Source organism: Lissotriton vulgaris, chromosome 12, assembly GCF_964263255.1.
Source record: "Lissotriton vulgaris chromosome 12, aLisVul1.2, whole genome shotgun sequence".
NCBI classification, from domain to species: domain Eukaryota; kingdom Metazoa; phylum Chordata; class Amphibia; order Caudata; family Salamandridae; genus Lissotriton; species Lissotriton vulgaris.
The window spans coordinates 590,355,192-590,373,760 of record NC_141700.1 but is presented as its reverse complement, the minus strand read 5'-3'; the positions used below and the strand labels follow the sequence as shown (position 1 = coordinate 590,373,760).

General features: G+C 43.4%; 1 protein-coding gene across 1 annotated transcript in view; it reads right to left on the bottom strand.

Moving 5' to 3' along the window:
• The window catches only part of LOC147677796 (ATP-binding cassette sub-family C member 12-like), a 1,047,046-nt gene that overhangs the window by 463,239 nt on the left and 565,238 nt on the right, over positions 1–18,569 (bottom strand). Inside the window, exon 14 of the mRNA XM_086945450.1 lies at positions 12,956–13,028. Within this exon, the coding sequence (XP_086801576.1) occupies positions 12,956–13,028 (73 nt within the window). The remainder of the gene's footprint in view (positions 1–12,955; positions 13,029–18,569) is intronic.

Genomic DNA, 18,569 nt, shown 5'->3' with positions numbered 1-18,569 from the left:
AATTCCCCAGACATTTTATGTGTCCTATTAACACTACGGGGGAACAAGCACTTAGCCATAATTAACATCTACTCCAGGCCGACACAGAGTGGTCAGGAGTCCCTGGTCATTGAACAGCTAAGGGGATTTGTTAAGACCCTAGGTCCTGAGGTCAGCATAATTATTGGGGGGGATTTCAATTGTCAATTTGAACCCCTCAGTAATTTAAGAACTGAGGAGCCCGATGAAGAAAATCTATATTGGAACATTCCGGAACCCTCAATTACTACAGTAAAAGCATGGACACTGTTGGTACTGCAAATTCTCTCCATAACACTGTCCCTATCAGTAAGGCCTTGTAATGGCGGATTAAAATCGGATAGGCCCGGAAATGTGACCTTTAATAGAGTGGGCCAATCTTCGATCATCGATTATATCATGATCGAATGTAGGTCATGGGACAAAGTCCAGGACTTCAAGATTCATTATCGGATGGACAGTGACCATAAAGCATTGGTAATGTCCTTGAAGCCCGGGAGTTGGGGCATGAGAAATACTGTACCTGAGACCAACTCCCCTCTGTATCCCCTGCTCTTGTATAACAATAGGAGGAGAGTTAAATGGCCTCATATTGTGGGCTCTCCAAATCGGCAGTCCGAAATATATCGCCAAGTCTTGCCCTACCTCAGCGATATGGCTGAGGTGGGATCTGAGAGGGCTGTAGTTGAAATGGATAACAGGCCGGTAGAAATTCAACAGTTAGCCTCAATATTGTTAGAGGTCTTTTTTTCCATTTCAGTTATGCAAAGAAAATTCGCCTAAGACCCATCCCTGGTACACTGCTGAATGCCGCAAAATTAAAGGAGAGCTGGTCAAAGCAGTCAAAGCAAAAGATAGACCCGGAATTAAGTCGCTAAGGGTGCTGTATAAGCATGTCCTAGAAAGAGAAAGAAAGACGTGGAAGGAGGGTCAATGGGAAGATCTGAGGGAGGCACTACAACACAGAGATCTCAAATCGTTCTGGGCAATTGTTGGTTCGGAGGGCAGGGGTGTGAGAAACGCTGTAAGTCCTAACATAGCCCCAACATCATGGGAAGAATATTTTAGTGGCCTTCATGATCAACCGGGCACTGGCGATCCCGAGCTGGAGTCCCTGAGCCTCCTCCATGAGTATCGATTGGAGGGGACCCAGGAGATATCGATCCTGGAGGTCGAGACTGCCATTGCTAGGTTATTACCAAACAAAGCACCAGGGCTTGATAAAATACCTGGTGACTTGTTTAGGTCCGAACCCAAAATATGGGCCCTCTATCTCTGCGTTCTATTCAACACAATACTAATGGGTATAAGTCCTCCCGAGACCTGGAGGGGGGCTGAGATAGTTCCCATCTTTAAAAAAGGCTGTCTCTTGCAACCCTCAAATTACAGGCCCATTAGCCTAATAGATATTCCGCAGAAGGTATTTGGGAGGATACTCCTGGACAGGATCCAGCAATGGGAAGAGGAAAACCGGATCTTACGCAATTTACAAGCTGGCTTTAGATCTGGTATTTCCACTATTGATCAGATCTTCCGGTTACAAGTCCTCTTTTGTAAAACAGTGAGTGTGGAGGGTGGGAGTCTCTACCTCATTTTTGTGGACCTACGGGCCGCGTTCGATTTGGTCCCCAGGGATAAGCTCTGGAAAGTCCTCCATGATCTTGGAATGCCCCACTATCCGCTGGAAGTACTGATCGGGCTCCATTCATGTAATTTTGCCCAGATTAGATGTGGAAAAATGGGTGAATTGTCAGCATGTTTCCCAGTGCAAAGGGGGGTACGCCAGGGGTGCGTGCTGGTTCCTACCCTCTTTCGCCTGTATATAAACGGGCTTGTTAAACATCTCTTAGCCATAAAGGATATGGATGCCCCAAAATTAGCTACAGGAAGAGTGCCCGCATTAATGTTTGCGGATGACACTCTACTGTTGTCACGAACAGCTACCGGCATCCAACGTGCCCTTGATGAATTTGCTGATTTCTGTGCCTCAAGTGGACTAGAAATCAATTTGGCTAAAACCAAATTTATGATTTTCAATCCACCAAGGCAAACACGACCAAATCCTACTCTGAATGGCATATATCTTGAGAGAGTTAAAACGTTTGATTACCTAGGTATCACTCTCAAGGAAGACCTGGGTTGGGATGCACAATTAACTAAATTCTCATTGAAATTGACACAGACTGTTGGTGGGTTAACTAAAAGGTTCAGAACATCTACATTCAAGCCGGCTGCCCCTATTATCGAGATATACAGCGTTCAAGGTAGAGCAGCAGCACTATATGGGGCAGAATTATGGGGTCACTGTCGACCAAAAAGTCTGGTAAGGGCTAAACACACATTTGAGAGTTGTTTGCCCTACCCGTTAGCACCCCATTGGTCCCACTCAGATTTGACCTCGGTTTGCTCCCAGTGGAAGAGGAGGCTTCCCTGAGACCTTTAACTTATTGGAGAAGACTCTGGTCTGTCCAAGAATTAGCCCCGTATTGTGCAGAGTTCAAGGAGGTTTGGGTGACTTTGAGGTCAAAGAAAGTTACCTGGCTATCACATATAAAGGATCTCTGCGAACGACTTGGTCTGTCTGGACTATGGGAATCCCTCCAGGTAGTCTCTCCGACTATTGCCAGACCTGACCTGGTAAGAAGGTTTAGGTCTCATAATTTGCTGGCCCTGCATGCTAACATGGCAGTAGGGAGACTGACCAGTGAATTCCTCAATGGAAAAACAGGATATAAGAAGGAGAAATTCCTTGACAAGATCTGTCCGGTTCAAGCCAGAAAGCTGTATTTACAACTAAGAATGGGTAGCTTGCCATTAAGGTCACTGACATGTAAATTGGATGCGAAAAAATGTGCAGAGTGCCCGGCGTGTGAATATCAACTAGAAAATGAAAGCCACGTATTTTTCTTTTGTCCAGCTTATGTGCTGTCTCGAAAGAGGTGGATTAAACCGATTTGTAGGAATCTGGGTTTTCGTGAATGTAAACACACGCTTAGAGTACTTAAACATGATACTCACCCACCGATTGTTTTTGCTGTGTCCCGCTTTTTAAATAGTATGTGGCTCAAGCGCAGAACTTTTATAACGACTTAATTCTAGATCCTAGTTTCTTTTAACAGTTACAGTTGAATCACTTGATAACTATTTTCTCGGTTTAATTCTTATCTTTTAACCACGATTCTTTTTATTGTAAATTATGTGTATATATATGAACTGTGTTCTTAACCTATTTACTAAAAGCATTTTATTGTTTATTCTGTTATGTACTTTTATGGCCCACTGTGGTCGAAATAAAGTTATCAATGATGATGATAATGTCTGTTTTAGAGGGTCAGAAAACGGAGGACATATAAAGGCTGATAGAAGATTTTAACTTCAAAATAAATCATTTGTTGGGGATACCATGCTAATTTTAGGAACTGTGCTGCATTCTAAGGTAGTTTTCACTCTGTGAAAAATACTGATCTGCATGTTTAAGAGCAAACTGTTTTCTCTCATAGAGATTATGGAAGCACTATCTTCCTCAGCCATGTGAGAATAAAGTCGTACATTCTGAGTAAACATGTACTTCCAACAGCAGCAGTAGCCTTTGAGTTTAGTCACAAGTGTTTTACTGCAGCCCGCCCCACAGTATTCTAACGAACAACTAGAGTGCTAACATTCTTTATTTATGACAAAATTATGGCACACATGAAGCCATCTTTAAAGTTCCAAGCATTTCCTTTAGAAATGAACAAAATGATGGGGATTATTTTGTCAAAGAAATTATTGTTAGTGTTCTAGTAAGCTAAAATCAGGACACATTTTCTATGAGTTCTTAAATATCTCCCTCATCCATTTAATAAAAGATTCTAATATGCAGATTGAAACATGTCCTTTCAACACCATCAGCAGTCTGATACTTACCTCCCCAGTGTTTTATGTCAGCTTCCCACAGTGTTCTCATGAACAACTGATTGCTAATATTCTGTGTTTATAACAAGAGTGTGCCACTCCTAAAGCCATGTTTATGTAATCAAAGCTATAAAACCTAAAGCATTTCCTTTAGAAGTGAACAAAATAAGGGGGGTTATTTTTTACATTAAAATATGGCTAGTGCTCTAGAAAGCTAAAATGAGGACACATTCTCAATAAGTTCGCATATAGTTTCCTCATCCAGTTCAGTGAAACATTCTGGACATCATGCACAGTGATGGCATTTCAGATGCCGTTAGTGATGTTATCATTGATATAAAAGTACATGTAATGAGTGATGTAATATGTGAGGTCATAAGCAGTGCACAATGTAGTTATTTCAGTTTACTATACCTGGTGAATTACATTGGTTTGTTGAGTTTAAAATTATATTTTCTAACTGACATTTTCTTTAACTATAACTTCACTTTAACCTTAAACTTGAACAACTTCATGTAGTGGCCAGCCAATCACAGCACTGAGTTTAGAGGGACTGTTCTCGGTCCCACGGGACTAGCCAATCTGAATCCTTTATTTCTTATTTTTTTCCTCAGTACTTCCTCTGTATTATTGCATTGCTAGATATCTATACATTTTAAGTTTAATTTCTCTAAAATGGCTGAACGGATTTTCACCAAACCATAAAAAAGTACACTTTCTGGCATTAGTTCTAGCTTTCTGCCAAATGTGGTGTAATTATATTTAGCTGTTTTGGCTGTATCATTGTTTAAAGTTCATATGGGAAATTGCATGGGAAAAGCACATTTTGGGACCCCCCTATTTCTCAACCCCTTATTGACAGATTATCCCAAAACTTTCCAGGAAGGAGCTGAAGTAGAGGAGCCTGTGTTTTTTTAAAGGCTGGTGAAGATTCAGCAAACGGCTACAAAGTTATTAGCGAATCAGACAATCCATTTACTATGGGAACTCGGTCAAAAGAATAACTACAAATTATAGTCACTGAAAAAAAGTTAAAGGTGAGTTCTACATAGGTTTCTAAATATAAAAACTACTGTTTTAAAACCAGAAAACCACTCAAATTGACCAGTTAAATGTAACTGATACAGATTTCAGACATCAGTATTGTAATATGTTCAGTCAGCTGGCAGTGGCACAGTGTGTCATAGAGATGAAAGCTAAACTTATGTCAGTGTTACGTGAGCGCTTTAAGGAGGCAGGACTGCATTTTTGTTATGAAGCATGTAAAATGCATAACAATTTGAATAAATAACAAGTAACAATTATGGCTGTTTCAGCACCGACACAAAGCATTGGAGGTGTGGTGTGCAGATAATCAGAGGTAGACAATAGCAGGACTTATCGAAGAAGGCATATTTATTGAATATGTCATGCTTATTTGTTGCCATATCTTCAAAAGTGAGTCTCACCAATCCAGACTTCAGGGAATATGCATTGCTTGGCACCGTGTATAAAGTTTTATAAAATGTCAATAATTAATAAGTGGCACTTCCACACCCATCTTAGTAGCTTTAAAAAGTATTCACATTAAAGCTAAATGCATGGATATCTACTACCACGAGAGTCGGATTGAGAAGCCAGGCATTTGACCAATTCCCGAAACACACTGATCAAGGAAGGCTGTGGGCTACTTATACCTGTAATCTCTATGGTGTGTGAGCCTGCTTGTGGCCCTCTCACCAAATCTGAAGCATCCCAGAACTCACAATCTCACGTCAGCTCATTGTATTGCACAGAATCACAATGGACCACTTGTCTGGAACAGCATGATATAACGGTCATTTTGATTGAATCACAAAGCAGATGATGCAAAGCACTTGTTGTGGGGGGACAGTGTCTATTGAAGTGGTGAGCGGGAGGTAGGCGCTGTCTGATGCACAAAAGTGTATTTCTAGATGAACTTAGAAATAAAATGTTACTTACGCTGTAACCATCTGCTAGGATGTAGTTCAGTAGGGTCACACGTTCTGCATACTCCTGCCATCTAGTGTTGAGCCTGGATGTTTGCAATTTGTGTGTGTGTGGTTTTTTCCAAAGTGGTTTTGAGTCACCTGTTTTGTCTGCTCAGGAAAAAAACTTCACCGCAGAATATTTTCTGAACAGAAGGTGATTAATGTAAATGTTGAAGACAAGTGTACTGTGCATTGAAGAGCAAAACATCTGTGATCATAACTGGCCTCCAAGGAGGAGGGTGAGTGCATATGAACCTACAACACTACATTTTACAACAGAGGGTAAGTAGGATTTTTGTGTTAGTGGTATGTGTAATTGTAATGTGCATGCTCTGCAAAGAATATAAAGCAGTTTCAAGCAAGCAGATGATGGAAATGTTTGAAACAAAGATTTTAGCACAGTCTGGCCAACTAAAACCTGCTGACAGTCTTGAATGTTCCAAAAATAGAGCTTGGGGAACATGTGTGTCGTTAACCAGGCGGCACCTTCACAGATGTATGCTAAAGGGATGTTCCCTAGCAGAGCCATAGGGGCCTATTATGATGGTGGGCAGACAAAGTCCGCCCGCCACCATAACGGTGAACGGGAACGACCGCCAGAGGTGCAGCGGTCCTGCTGTGCCCATTAGGATGCGACCACCACCATGGCGGTCGCATCCCGCATATTCAACATTGTGGCGTGCGGTGCTTTGTGCAGCACCCACCACAATGTTGAATATGCATGTTGTGCATTGGCATGCACAACGTGACAGGCACCGCGCGGAGCCTGCCACCTTGTACATGCCAATGTAGGGGGATTCCATGGTACCCCCAAGTGCACCACCAACACCACGGGGCCTGCAACGGCCCCCAATGCCAAACACTGCATGCCTTTCCATGGCGGCATCTCCTCCATGGAAAGGCCAAAATCAGCTGACATCATAATATGGCGGGCGGTGCCTGCTAGGCACTGCCACCATATTATTGCCCAGGACGGCACAGCAGGCAATCGTAATGATTGCCTGCCTGCAGTAAAGCGGTGGATGGTCTTTCCATCCGTCGCTGCACCCTCACCATTGTAATATGGCGGGGGTAATTGAAGGGCAGACGGGCGGGGAAAGATGACGGGCGGATTGCCCAACATCATAATGGGCCCCATAGTGTCTCTCTTTTTGCTCATAGAATGTGCTGAAAAAGGAACAGGCATTATATGCTTGGCCTTGTCATAGCATGTTTGGATATAATTAACATTCAATATATCAATGCCCGAATTGTAGATATGGTGTCCCATGCGAGGTTTAGCAAAGGCTACAATAGTTATTTTGTCTTATGGAGCAACTTAGGGCCTGATTAGAGTTTAGTGGCACTCTATCTCAAACATGAAAGAGGACCCTGCCTACTGAACCCTCAGTCACCCCACTTCATTAAGAGACAGGTGAACCTTAGGTCATCAGTCAACAGATCCCCCGTTGGTTCCGCTGATGAAAAACTGGCCCAACTGAGTAGGAGCCATCAGAGGACGGACATTACACTGCCTGTACTATTTTTTTTCCTTCTTTCACTACCAGAAAAAGCCAGGAAAGGCCTGGCTGGTGAGGAACAGAAAAATGACCCCTATAGCCTAGGAGAAAACTAAAGGTCATTAGTTTTTTGTTTTTCAGAAACACATTTCTGCGTTGTTTCTGAAAATCTGGCCTTCACCTGTTTCTGGAAATTTTTGGTGGCAGTTTTCATCATATCTCTGAGCATGCAGGCTTACTGTATGGATTCTTCTACTTTTAACGAGGTCTATAAAGAAAATCATCCTCTTCTTGCACCTTGTGTATCTTCACATTGTGATGATGGGTGGTCCTCCAGATTACCTCGTGATAAGTGGTGGTGTCATCAGGCAGGGAAGCCTTGGCATTGGATGGATCTAGTTCTGGGTTGGAAGGAGGATCAACGTGATAGTTCTCCTCCAGAGGATCATCCCCTTCCCTAGAAGCTAGGGGCTAGTAGTAAGGGTTCTGAGGGTGGTATGGACTACCAGGGTCTGAGTCTGTGTGAGCTCATTCTGGAGGGGATTGTGGAGACTGAGGCTGCGGATGGTCTGTAAGGGTGTGTGTGGGAAAGTGGAGGGAATGCCTAGGGGCAGGGGGAAGAGGGAGGGGGATTGGTGCACTGTTCCTAACCCTCTTAGGGAAAATAAGTTTGAAAGGCTCAAAAGATTGTTCTACCTCAAAGTCCAGTCTCTGTTTCTTAAGTATACAGAAAAACATGTGCATTTGTTCTATCTCATTTTGAGGGACTCTAGCAGCTGTAATAGGACTAATCCCTCGGTGGAGTTGGTTCACTGTGTCAAGTGTTCATTCAGCACTGGTATGAAGGCCATTTTAGGTGAGTCTTTCGGGGTTGAAGCTGGCTGTTGGATACCTCAAGGCAGAGTGATTGGGGATGGGTGGACTGGAGTGCATCAGCACCTTTATGTGATAGCCTTGTCAGCACCAACAAAGGTTCTTGGGGTCAAATGGTGTCCTGACTAGACCTAAATGCAATGCATTTTGAGATTAAACTTGGGGCTAGATGCCCAGATCCCTCAGAAGATGTCCTCTGCCACACTCTGTGGATGTTTTGGAGGTTCATATGCTGTCTTGTGGCATCAACAGCAGGGATGGGGCCCTTGGTGTGGACCTGGTCTTTAGTTCCAAGGGCTTCTGGAGTGGATGCATAGCCTCTTCCTGCTCAACGTCACAGCCCTCAGAGGACAGAACCTCTGTGTTCTGGCACCCCTTGGTGGCTGGGTGGCCTGACGGATATACTTGTTCTTCCTCTGTGCTTAAAGGTCTTCAAATATGTCAGAGGTATTGGGTGAGGGTTGCTGCCAACCCCTCTCACTTCAGGGATGGGAGGGTTTCCTTACACTGGAATGCCCAACAGGCATTGCCAGAAGCCTTGTCATGTTTCAGTGTCAGGCAGAGATTACACATACTATGTTGGTCTCACCAGGGGGTTTTGCCATTGCACCTAGGGAAGAGCTCAAAAGGGAACTCAAAAGGTGTCCTTTCCATAACTGCGCTGCCGCCCCAACAGCCATTCTCCAGAATACAACCTGAAGTGTGTCGAAGTCCTATTGATACCGGTTGTCACTGGGGGTGATTGGTTGCAAGATGTCAAGAATTCTTCTGGCAGAGTATATCAAAAAGGTGCTTGTGCAGTGGTCAATAGCCCTCTGAATCTGCACTGGATAGGCAGTATTTCTTTTAAAAAGTGACCGAGTTCAAATATGAAGAGCCTTGTCCTGTGCAAAGAACACGTCAGATGTGGAGCTGGCACTCAATCAATTTTTTTTTTAGGGGATACATACCCTTCTGTATTGTAGACTAAGAAGGAGGGTCACAACAGATCTTGTGACTTAAAACGTCTTCAGAACAAGTTGCAAACGTCTAGGCCCAAAATTAAATGGCAATAGTATGCAGAGCAAGTGCACCTACAGCCACACATTCTACAAACATATGTTTTCACAATTATAGATTCTAATAAGGAGGAATGAAAACACATTTCTTGCATAGACTGTAAAACAGTAGGGAAGCTTTCAATGCAGCTACACTGTCAATAATGGGCAGTATGCAACTGGAGACTAGTTGTCATGCTTCTAAACATTTGCTAAATACAACTTTGTGACTTCTGAATGTTTAGAATCTATTTTCAATTACTCTGAGATAGAAAATTCTAAAGTACCACCAAGGAAAACACTCTAAATTAAATTGAGTGTCATGCTGCTTCATGAATTAGGGAACGTGGCTCAGTAGGTCACTGTTTTATTTTGAATATCTTCAATTAGAAATTAAAAATTACATAATGGTGTATGAAAACTACATGTTTGGCCTGTCCTATGTTTATTTCCTTGGAGCTCTTTTACTCTATTGAATATATTTAGATGTTATCACATAATGACAGATAGTAGTTCAAATGTATGCAGCGCATATGACTGTCCAAGTTAAACTAATAAAGTCAAGTAGAACCGATTTTGGAATGCTGGATTCAGTGCACCAAAGCTCGTAACTTTCCCACTTTAGCTCATTTCAATGTGGAAGACCAAGAGACTGTCAATTGTCTCCACTGGGGTAATATTTTCTGTGTGTTGGTTTCCAGTCAAATGTTCAGAGTACACAGTTACTATTAGAGGTTACCCTGATTGTAAGTATGTCCATACCTGGCAAAAATGCTGTATCAGGAGAAACAATTCAAGAAGTATTGCCTGGGAGAAAGTGATTTGGTCACATGCGAAAGCTGGGATCAGAAACAATGTCTTCTGGTCCCTACATTCCCAAACTACTCACTGGACCAAACTGGGGCACAGGGGATTTATGATGCAGCTAATTTAAATCACTGTACTTTTTTAACACGTTAAACATTTATTTTATTTTTTGGAATTCATTTATTATTGAGTTTTAAAATAATAAAATAAATATGTAATAATTAGATAATATTCTTAACATTAAAAACATGTATTTAATGTTATATCTCGAAATAACGTAATTAATTGAACACTAGTTCCTGTAGAATTATTTTATTTCTAAGCCTTCATTGTTTTTTATGGGAGATTGTTGCAGTAACTGCAATTGGCCATGTTTAGTGTCTGACTTACTCCAACACAGGGCTGGCGTACATTTGCACCTTTTTGTGACACCTTCATAGTTGTAGTAAATTTAGAAATGCAGATTTTGAATTGTAAAGTAATTTCTTTTTTTGTGGATGCATGTTTGCTTTAGGATGCTCCTCCCTAAAACCCTTCTTAAGTAAACCTCTTCCTTTCCCCATTTTCCAGTCACCCTCTTTTGCCCCTCCCATATTCACCAGAAAAAACATAGAATTATGTTCTCTGTCATGCCGCACAGAAAAGATAGGCGAAGCGGAGGTCTTCACTATAGGCCTGTAGCATGTGAGAAGTACAACTATTGTACTACTTTACATGCTACAAAATGCAATTTGTGAGTCCGGAACAAAGTGCTTTTTTTTTTTTTAAAATAATACTAGAATCGAATTGAGTCTGTTTCTAAGACCTCCAATGCTGACAAACAAGAGCATAAAGTTAGAAGGAGATTGTGAGGCCTTTTTTTCTGGGCCCTGAGATAATCTCTAGATTGTGATCTCCATACTGCACCTGTGGTAGGTATTGTAATTTACCCATTGGTGCCCCAATGCCTCAGTTACAATTTATTGCAATTTGATAAGCAATTAACTCCCTTTTTACCCTTGACTCTCCAAGGGTAGTGATGCCAAGCATTCAGGTCGTAATTTCGGAGTTGGTTAAGGGACAGGAACTCATAAAAAATATGAAACAAGACATCCTGCTCAATAAACCTAGGGGCATATTACCAAGCATAAGCGATAATTATCGCTATGCTTGGTTAGCGGCAATAATTTTATCGCTGTGCTTCGCCTATTTGTATCGCTTAGGAGCCTTGCTATTATCAAGGTTTATCTCCTAAGCGATAAAAATCGGCCAAAATGCATGAATATCGCTGAAAAGTCAGCGATATTCATGCATTACCGAGCTAATGCTCTTAGCCATGTTATCCACCTACCATTGGATAACATGGCTAAGAACTGCTCAGGGCAGGCGTTAGCTTTTGGAGATATTCGCGCTTAGCGCGAATATTTCCAAAAGTTGGTAATCGGAGATAGCGATGTTAGCGACTGTTTTCAGTCGCTAACATCTTGGCACGCCCACTTTGCATGTCATTAGCGATAATTATCGCTGACATGCAAAGTGGGCCCCTAAATGCCCGCTATCACCTACAAGCTGTCGCTAACTGGTGTAAGCGACAGCTTGGTAAAGTCCAGCTAATGCGTAGATAATGGCCCATGGTAATATGCCCCACAATCTCCAGAAAGAGCTCTATCTTTTGAAGAGAATAGGGACATGGTTTAGAGACTGGTGATATTGCATGAAACCCCAAACCACACATTGTGCACTCACAGTCTCCCAAACCTCTTCTCCTAAGTGAGCCCTCTCAGAGTGTCCTGAGACGTGATAGGATAGTTGTAACAGGAGAGCCAGACGTTATGGTCAGGATTTGTGTGCAAAAGAGGGTACAGCTGCGCCTCAGCTAGAGGAAAAGCCAAGACAAGATGTGCTTAGATCTGAAGAGAGAAAATAAAGAGATAGACGTAGAGGGAAGAAAATGCCTAGTGAAGGCTAGAGAGGAAAATTATAGAAAGGAATCTACACGGTATCTACACGGTAGGAAAGAAGACAAATACTGAGTAGAACATAAAATGCTGGAGGTCATGGAAAGATGGGAGTACAGCAAAAGGGAGTTAAGAGATGAACAGAGACTGGATGTGAGGAACGGGAGAGTTCACTTATAAAAAGACGAGAAAAGAGGAAATGGCTGGAAAAGACAGGAAAAGTGTTAAATGAAAAAAGAGAGCAGACAGGAACACAGGCTGAATGGGAAGAAACGGAGGCAGAAAAGGTGAGTGGGCAAAACAGGGAAAAGCATTCGGATTATGAAAATAAGGTATGAGGGGTAGAGGGAAAGGGATAAAAAGATTGGAGAAGGAGGAATATATGAAGGGAGGTGAAGTAGTGTAATGAGCAGGAGGCGAGTTTGGAAGACGGTCTTGGGAAGGAACTTCTTTTACCTCGTATTTGACCACAAACTGTCTCCTAGTTCTAAACAAGCAATGTTTCGGTAAAGTTTGCAATCCTCAAAAGCGGGACACTTTTCCTAGGTGACCGGGGCCATTTATGGTCCTAATCCAATCCTTCCACGTGGATAACTGCAATAACCATGATGCACTGAGAATTGTCATTGGGGCTATCGACACATGCCATTCTAATGTTACAGATAAACTGCAAAATTAAACATTTAGACAGTCCATAATGCAACAGGAGACAAGGAAGAGATGAAGAGCTATTACACTAATATTGCACACCTGAAAGAGATTGATGCTGATTTAATATAGAGGGCACAAAGCAAAGGATTTTGGGAGAGGTATGGTGAATAAATAATGTATGCAAGTCAAACACAGGATCTTCTAAATCGTATGATAGAGTAAATATGCATAGACCTGCTCATACTTACCTCTGTCATATCACCGAAAGGAAGGCTTGCCAAGTCCAACTCCAGGGAACAGACACTTATTGCTTCCTGGTACCTAAAGGTTCAAATTAAAAGTACTTTTTTACTTTAAGTGTTTAGAATGGACATGTCGAGCCAGAACAAGTGCTTCTTTTTCACAATACCTACTACTTTCTCATGCATTAAATCCGCAGCGTTATTTACACAAGTTGTACATATTATATATATAACGGGTTGTGAGGGCAATGGCGCACAAGATATTTTTAAAGAGACATAATTTATATTACATTACATGTTCTTTTTCCACACAAAGAACACTGGAAACTACATTTCTCCCATACCTTAGCGCCATCATCAGTATCTTACAAAGCACTAATCGACCCATATAGGGGGGACTGGGCGCTGCAGAGCACTTGCGTGACTCAAATAAATCAAACGAGCGGTGCGTCTTGGCTAACCTAAGCTCAAGAAAGTTGTAGGCATGTTTTGCAGCAGAAGGCCGCTTGTTTCATCACTACAGAGCATGAAGTGAGGACAACTTTCTAATTCTCAAGCTTTTGTGTATCTTTGAAATCAAGCAGATGTTTGCCATGTGTGAGCAAGTTGAGCACTGAATTGTAATATTTTCCTCATGAATAACCTTTCATTTCTTGCAGTTTCAATTGATTGTTAAACATAGGTGGACTCTCATTCTTCTTTTCTTCCATTAATGTTTTAGAGTAAAAAACTATTTGCAAATATTTAAGCAGTACGACTGGATTCATGTTGTATTTTTGTTGGTGTTTCGGACTGCTTTCCATACTCCAATGTGGAGCCTAAAGCATTTGAGTGGATGGTCTTGTTCCATTATTTATATACATCTTCAAACCCCAGCGGAGTCATGATTTACATCTGGTTCTGGGCTCCACATGGTTAAAATGATGTTTGTGGCTTGGCCAATAGGGGGCATGTTGGTGAGGTGCATGATGCTTGGTGACGTGGTGGACGCAAAGTGCATGGGTGTTGGAGGGTGTGAGAATAGACACAAATGGGCATGCAGATGCCTACCATCTCTCGGGGAGGGTGGTACATAGATTTCACAATTCATGTGCCTCATGGAGTGTATTATGGGATATGGAGGTTGTTATGTTGGAGCCAGGGGGAAGTGCATGTGATGTGCAGCATGTGGTGCCGAGTTGCAACACTTTGGATGGCGAGATCGCTGGCTGCAACAAGGGGACACTTACACAGAGGGGTGTTAGCTTATCACCGCGTGTGACAGCTCTGTCGCCTTACCCACGGGCAGTGTACTTTATTCAACGCACCTCGGTACGCTGGCGAGACTAAACATAATGACATCCTCGGGGGGAGTCACAGCTCACCCCCGCAATCCATCAGACATGGGCACTCCCATTACAAGATTGCGCAATGCGCTATACAACATTCCTCTCCAAAAAGCAAACAATAAAGCATATTAGAAGAACCTTACTTTAACAGAAGTAATTGACTCAGCATAACTGCAACTGGGATTACACAACATTTGAAAAACTTCAGTCACACAGGGTGGTATCTCAGCAATGAAAGTCCCTGAGTTTACCGGATGGTTCAGGGTTGTTCCTCAGGTGATATCGAGTATGGGTCTCCCTGCATTCACCATTCTCTTCTGCAGTCACCGAGGTCTCAGATGACCCTCTACTCCCCTCTGGCGATTGCACCACCAGTTCACCACTTTTGGCCATAAGTGTTTCACCCTCGGCATCCGAACAGTCATCACTGTCTTGACTCCGAGATTTTCTGTCCATCTGGCCTGTCTCCACATGGGGTTCTCCATGATATTTCTTAAAAGCTGATACGTTGCGTGTAACCAGCTCCCTGCCTCGGGTGGCTGTAACTTGAGTGCCTTTCATGCTCACGATCCATCAGGTATTTCTTTCGAACAGGAGTTGGAACTTGCTTCTGGGATGTCTATCCTGAGTGAGGACTAAATCTCCCACTTTGATAGGTGACACCTTTGCTCTTCGCCCATACTGACTTGCTCATTCGCCTTTTTCTTCCTGTCATCAACAGCGTGTTCATCCACTCTTTCTGGAGCCCACCTGGGAAGGTGGGGAATAGTCACTTACCACTCGCCCCATTGACAAGTGTCTGGGAGCACAAACCGTGGAGGTATGGGTCGTCTGATCGTAATCCCTCAAAAAGGAATAAATAGATTGCTCCACAGATTCACTAGTAGCCACAGATCTTCTGATGACCTTGTTCAAAGTTCTCATAAAATGCTCAACTTCTCCATTTGCCTGAAGCCACTTTGGGGTTATCTTTTTGTGCACAATTCCGAGTGATTTTAGGTATGACGCAAATTCTTGTCACTGGAAGGGAGGACCATTATCAGTCTTTAACTCCTTGAGGAGTCCATGGGTAGCCATCACCTTTTCAAATTTCAGTATCACTTTTCCTGCACTCAGGGAGGACAGTACCTCCACCTCAGGATACTTTGAATAGTCATCGATCACCACCAAGGAGTGTTTCCCATTGGGAAGACTTCCAAAATCTATGCTGGCACTTATACATAGACCCTCTGGTCACTTTTCCATGGCAATGAGTGCGGGGGACTAGGGTCACCGGTAGCTTGACACCACACGCAGGACCTTACTGCATCTTCAACTTTCTCATTCATGTTATGGAACCAGACTTTTGTTCTGAGTCTGTTCTTCGTTTTCACCATTCCTTGGTGACCGGCATGAGCGAGCCCCACCACTCGATCTACAATAGTTAGTGGAATGACCTATCAGTGACCTCGGAGTAAACACTCATTCGAATCAGCACACAGTTTGTGCCTCACATGATACAGGCTGGCAATCGCCTTCCGGGCCTCAAGGGTGATGGTGGCTCCTTGGCTTCTAAGACTGTGCCATTTGTTGGTCTTACCAGCTTCCAACGTTTTCTGTAGACACTCATCCAGGAGTGTTGCTTGCCACAGTTCACTTAAAGATATGGGCAGCCTACGGGATCTTTCAGCTACATTCCGAACATACTCCTCCATTTCCTCTGCCTCTTCTATTTCACTGGGCATGGCTTCTCAGGGATGGCGAGATAGATAGTCTGCTGGATTGCCGGTTCCAGGGTGATATTCAATTTTACAATTATATTCTTGTAGCTACAACATCCACTTTTTATTACCCGGAGGAGGCTTGGATGCAGTTCCGGTGAACAGAGAGATGAGAGGTTTGTGGTCAGTCATGACCACGAACGGTTTTCCATATACATACAAATGAAAATGCCGGCATCCTAATGCACAGAAATTGCCTTTTTCTCTATCTAGGAGTACCATTGTTCGGAATCTGTCAAGGATCTACTGGCAAACGCCACTGGAGCCCATTCACTTTCCTCGTCGGGGTGTTGCAGGAGGATGGTTCCTAAACCTTTCGGACCAAATTCCACAGCAACCTGAGTCAGCTGACGGGGATCAAAATAACTCAGTGTTGTGTGCTCGAAAGGGCATCCTTGGTCGCCTGACAAGCATGTTCTTGTTTGGGGCCCCACAACCAGAAAACAGATGCCTTTGTTAGTTCCCTCAGTGGAATGGTCAGTGAGGATAAGTCTTTGATGAACCTACCACAGTAGGTCACCATCCCCAGAAAACTGCACATTTTGGACACATTGGTGGGAGCTGGGGCTGCTTTGATATCTCGCACTTTGTCAGGATCGGGAGCAACTCCATCTGCCGAAAACACGTATCCAAAGAATTGCAGTTTTTGATGAAGGAACTCGCATTTCTCTTGATGGAGGGTTTATCCAGAATCTTGTATCCTCTGAAGCACCTGTCTCAGCCGACTTTTTTGTTCCTATATGGATTTGGCGTGAACAAGAATGTCATCACTGACATTAACTACTCCTGGAAGGCCAGCAAGGAGCTCTTTGAGGGTATTCTGGAATACCTCTGCTGCACTCGTTATCCCAAAGCTCACCCTCTTGTAGCGTCTTAATCTGACATGCATGGAAAATGTTGTGATATACTAGGACTATTCGTCTAGGACCAGTTGATGGCATCCTGCTCTAAGGTTGAGTTTCGAGAACCAAATGGCTTCGCTTAATTCCCCTATCAGGTCATGGTGGGAGTCAGATGCCTTTCTCGCTTGATCGCGGCATTAGGAATTCTCATGTCCATGCAAATTCTGACTCCTCCCGGCTGTTTGGGCTTTCTTGTGACCACTAAGGGTGACACCCATGGGGTTCGACCTTTTACTTTTTGGATTATTCCTGCTTCCTCGAGTTAAACAGTTCTTTTTCCACCAGAGGTCTTAGGTGAAAAGCAACTCTCCTATGAGAGCCACTGGCTGCACCGATGGATCAATGTGAAGATGTATCCGTTTGCCCTGCAGACACCCGATGCCATTGAACACTTTAGGGAATTCTTCAGGGATTTTACTTACTCCTTCTCAGTGGATGCCGAAGGCAACTGTGACAATGCTAAGTGCTTCAGCTGACTTGCATCCTAGCAACATTCAATGCCTTTCCTCTGTCACATATACCATGGCATCCACTTTCATGGTGTCATAGACAATGGTTGTCTTGAATTTCCCGCTGATGGCCAAGGGTTTTGTTTGGCCATACGCAAACACTTTTATCTGTGCAGGAATTAGGATTGGAGGAGGTTTCATCTCCTGACAAGTTTCCCATGACATGAGATTTATGTTCGCTCCAGTGTCCACAATGGCAGTTAAAGGGCACCCTGACAGCAGGATTTGGCATTGTGGCAGGTGAGTCTGTGTATTGAAGGCTGATCGTATGGTGAACACAGAGTGTACTGTGTGTTCTCTTTGATCATCATCATCCATATAGCTCTTTTGTTCCTGAGCTTCTGGGATCATGTTCACTTGTGATTTTGTCACCCGTCCTTTGCTTGATCTGCACACTTTCATGAAGTGATTCATCTTCCCGCAGGCCGTGCATCTTTTGCCTCTCGCTGGGCATTCTGATGGCCTATGTGACCCTCCACAGTATCCTCACGATCGTATCCTCGGGCCTCTCGTTTGATTTGGTGACGCCGTGGTCTTCGGGTGAAAGCATTCACTAGCTCAGTCTTGATAGGAGCTTGGAGAATGGCCTCCATGTGGGCAGCCCTTACCTATGAGAGTTCTTTAGTTCTTCCCAAGGTAAGTATGTCTGCTAGTGATTTCCCTGACTCTTCTAAGATCTTCTCCCTCAACTTCGCCGATGCACATCCCTGAATGATTTGTCCCCGGATCTCCTCTACCTCATCTCTGAACCCACAAGTGCTTGTTGGTTCCTTTAAGCGGGCATGGAATGCGTCATACGATTACTCAGGCTGCTGTCTCGCTTGTCTGGAAACAAATCATACGTAATCTTGGTTTGCCGTAGGCTCGAAGTAGATGTTGAGGGCCGCAATAAGTATGAGGTGCGTCTTCGGTGCCGCCTCCACCACTGATCTTGCTATTTTGTACTCCTCCTTCCCACCAAGATGTATTATCATGACACGCTTCTGTTCATCCTCAACTTGAGTGGCCTCAGAGAAGAGTTGCACACGCTCAACCCATTCTCTCCACCGTGGGGCCTGAGCAGGCGGAGTCCCTTCCACCACAAATGGCTCTATCGCCAGGAAATGAGCCATGTTCTGTCT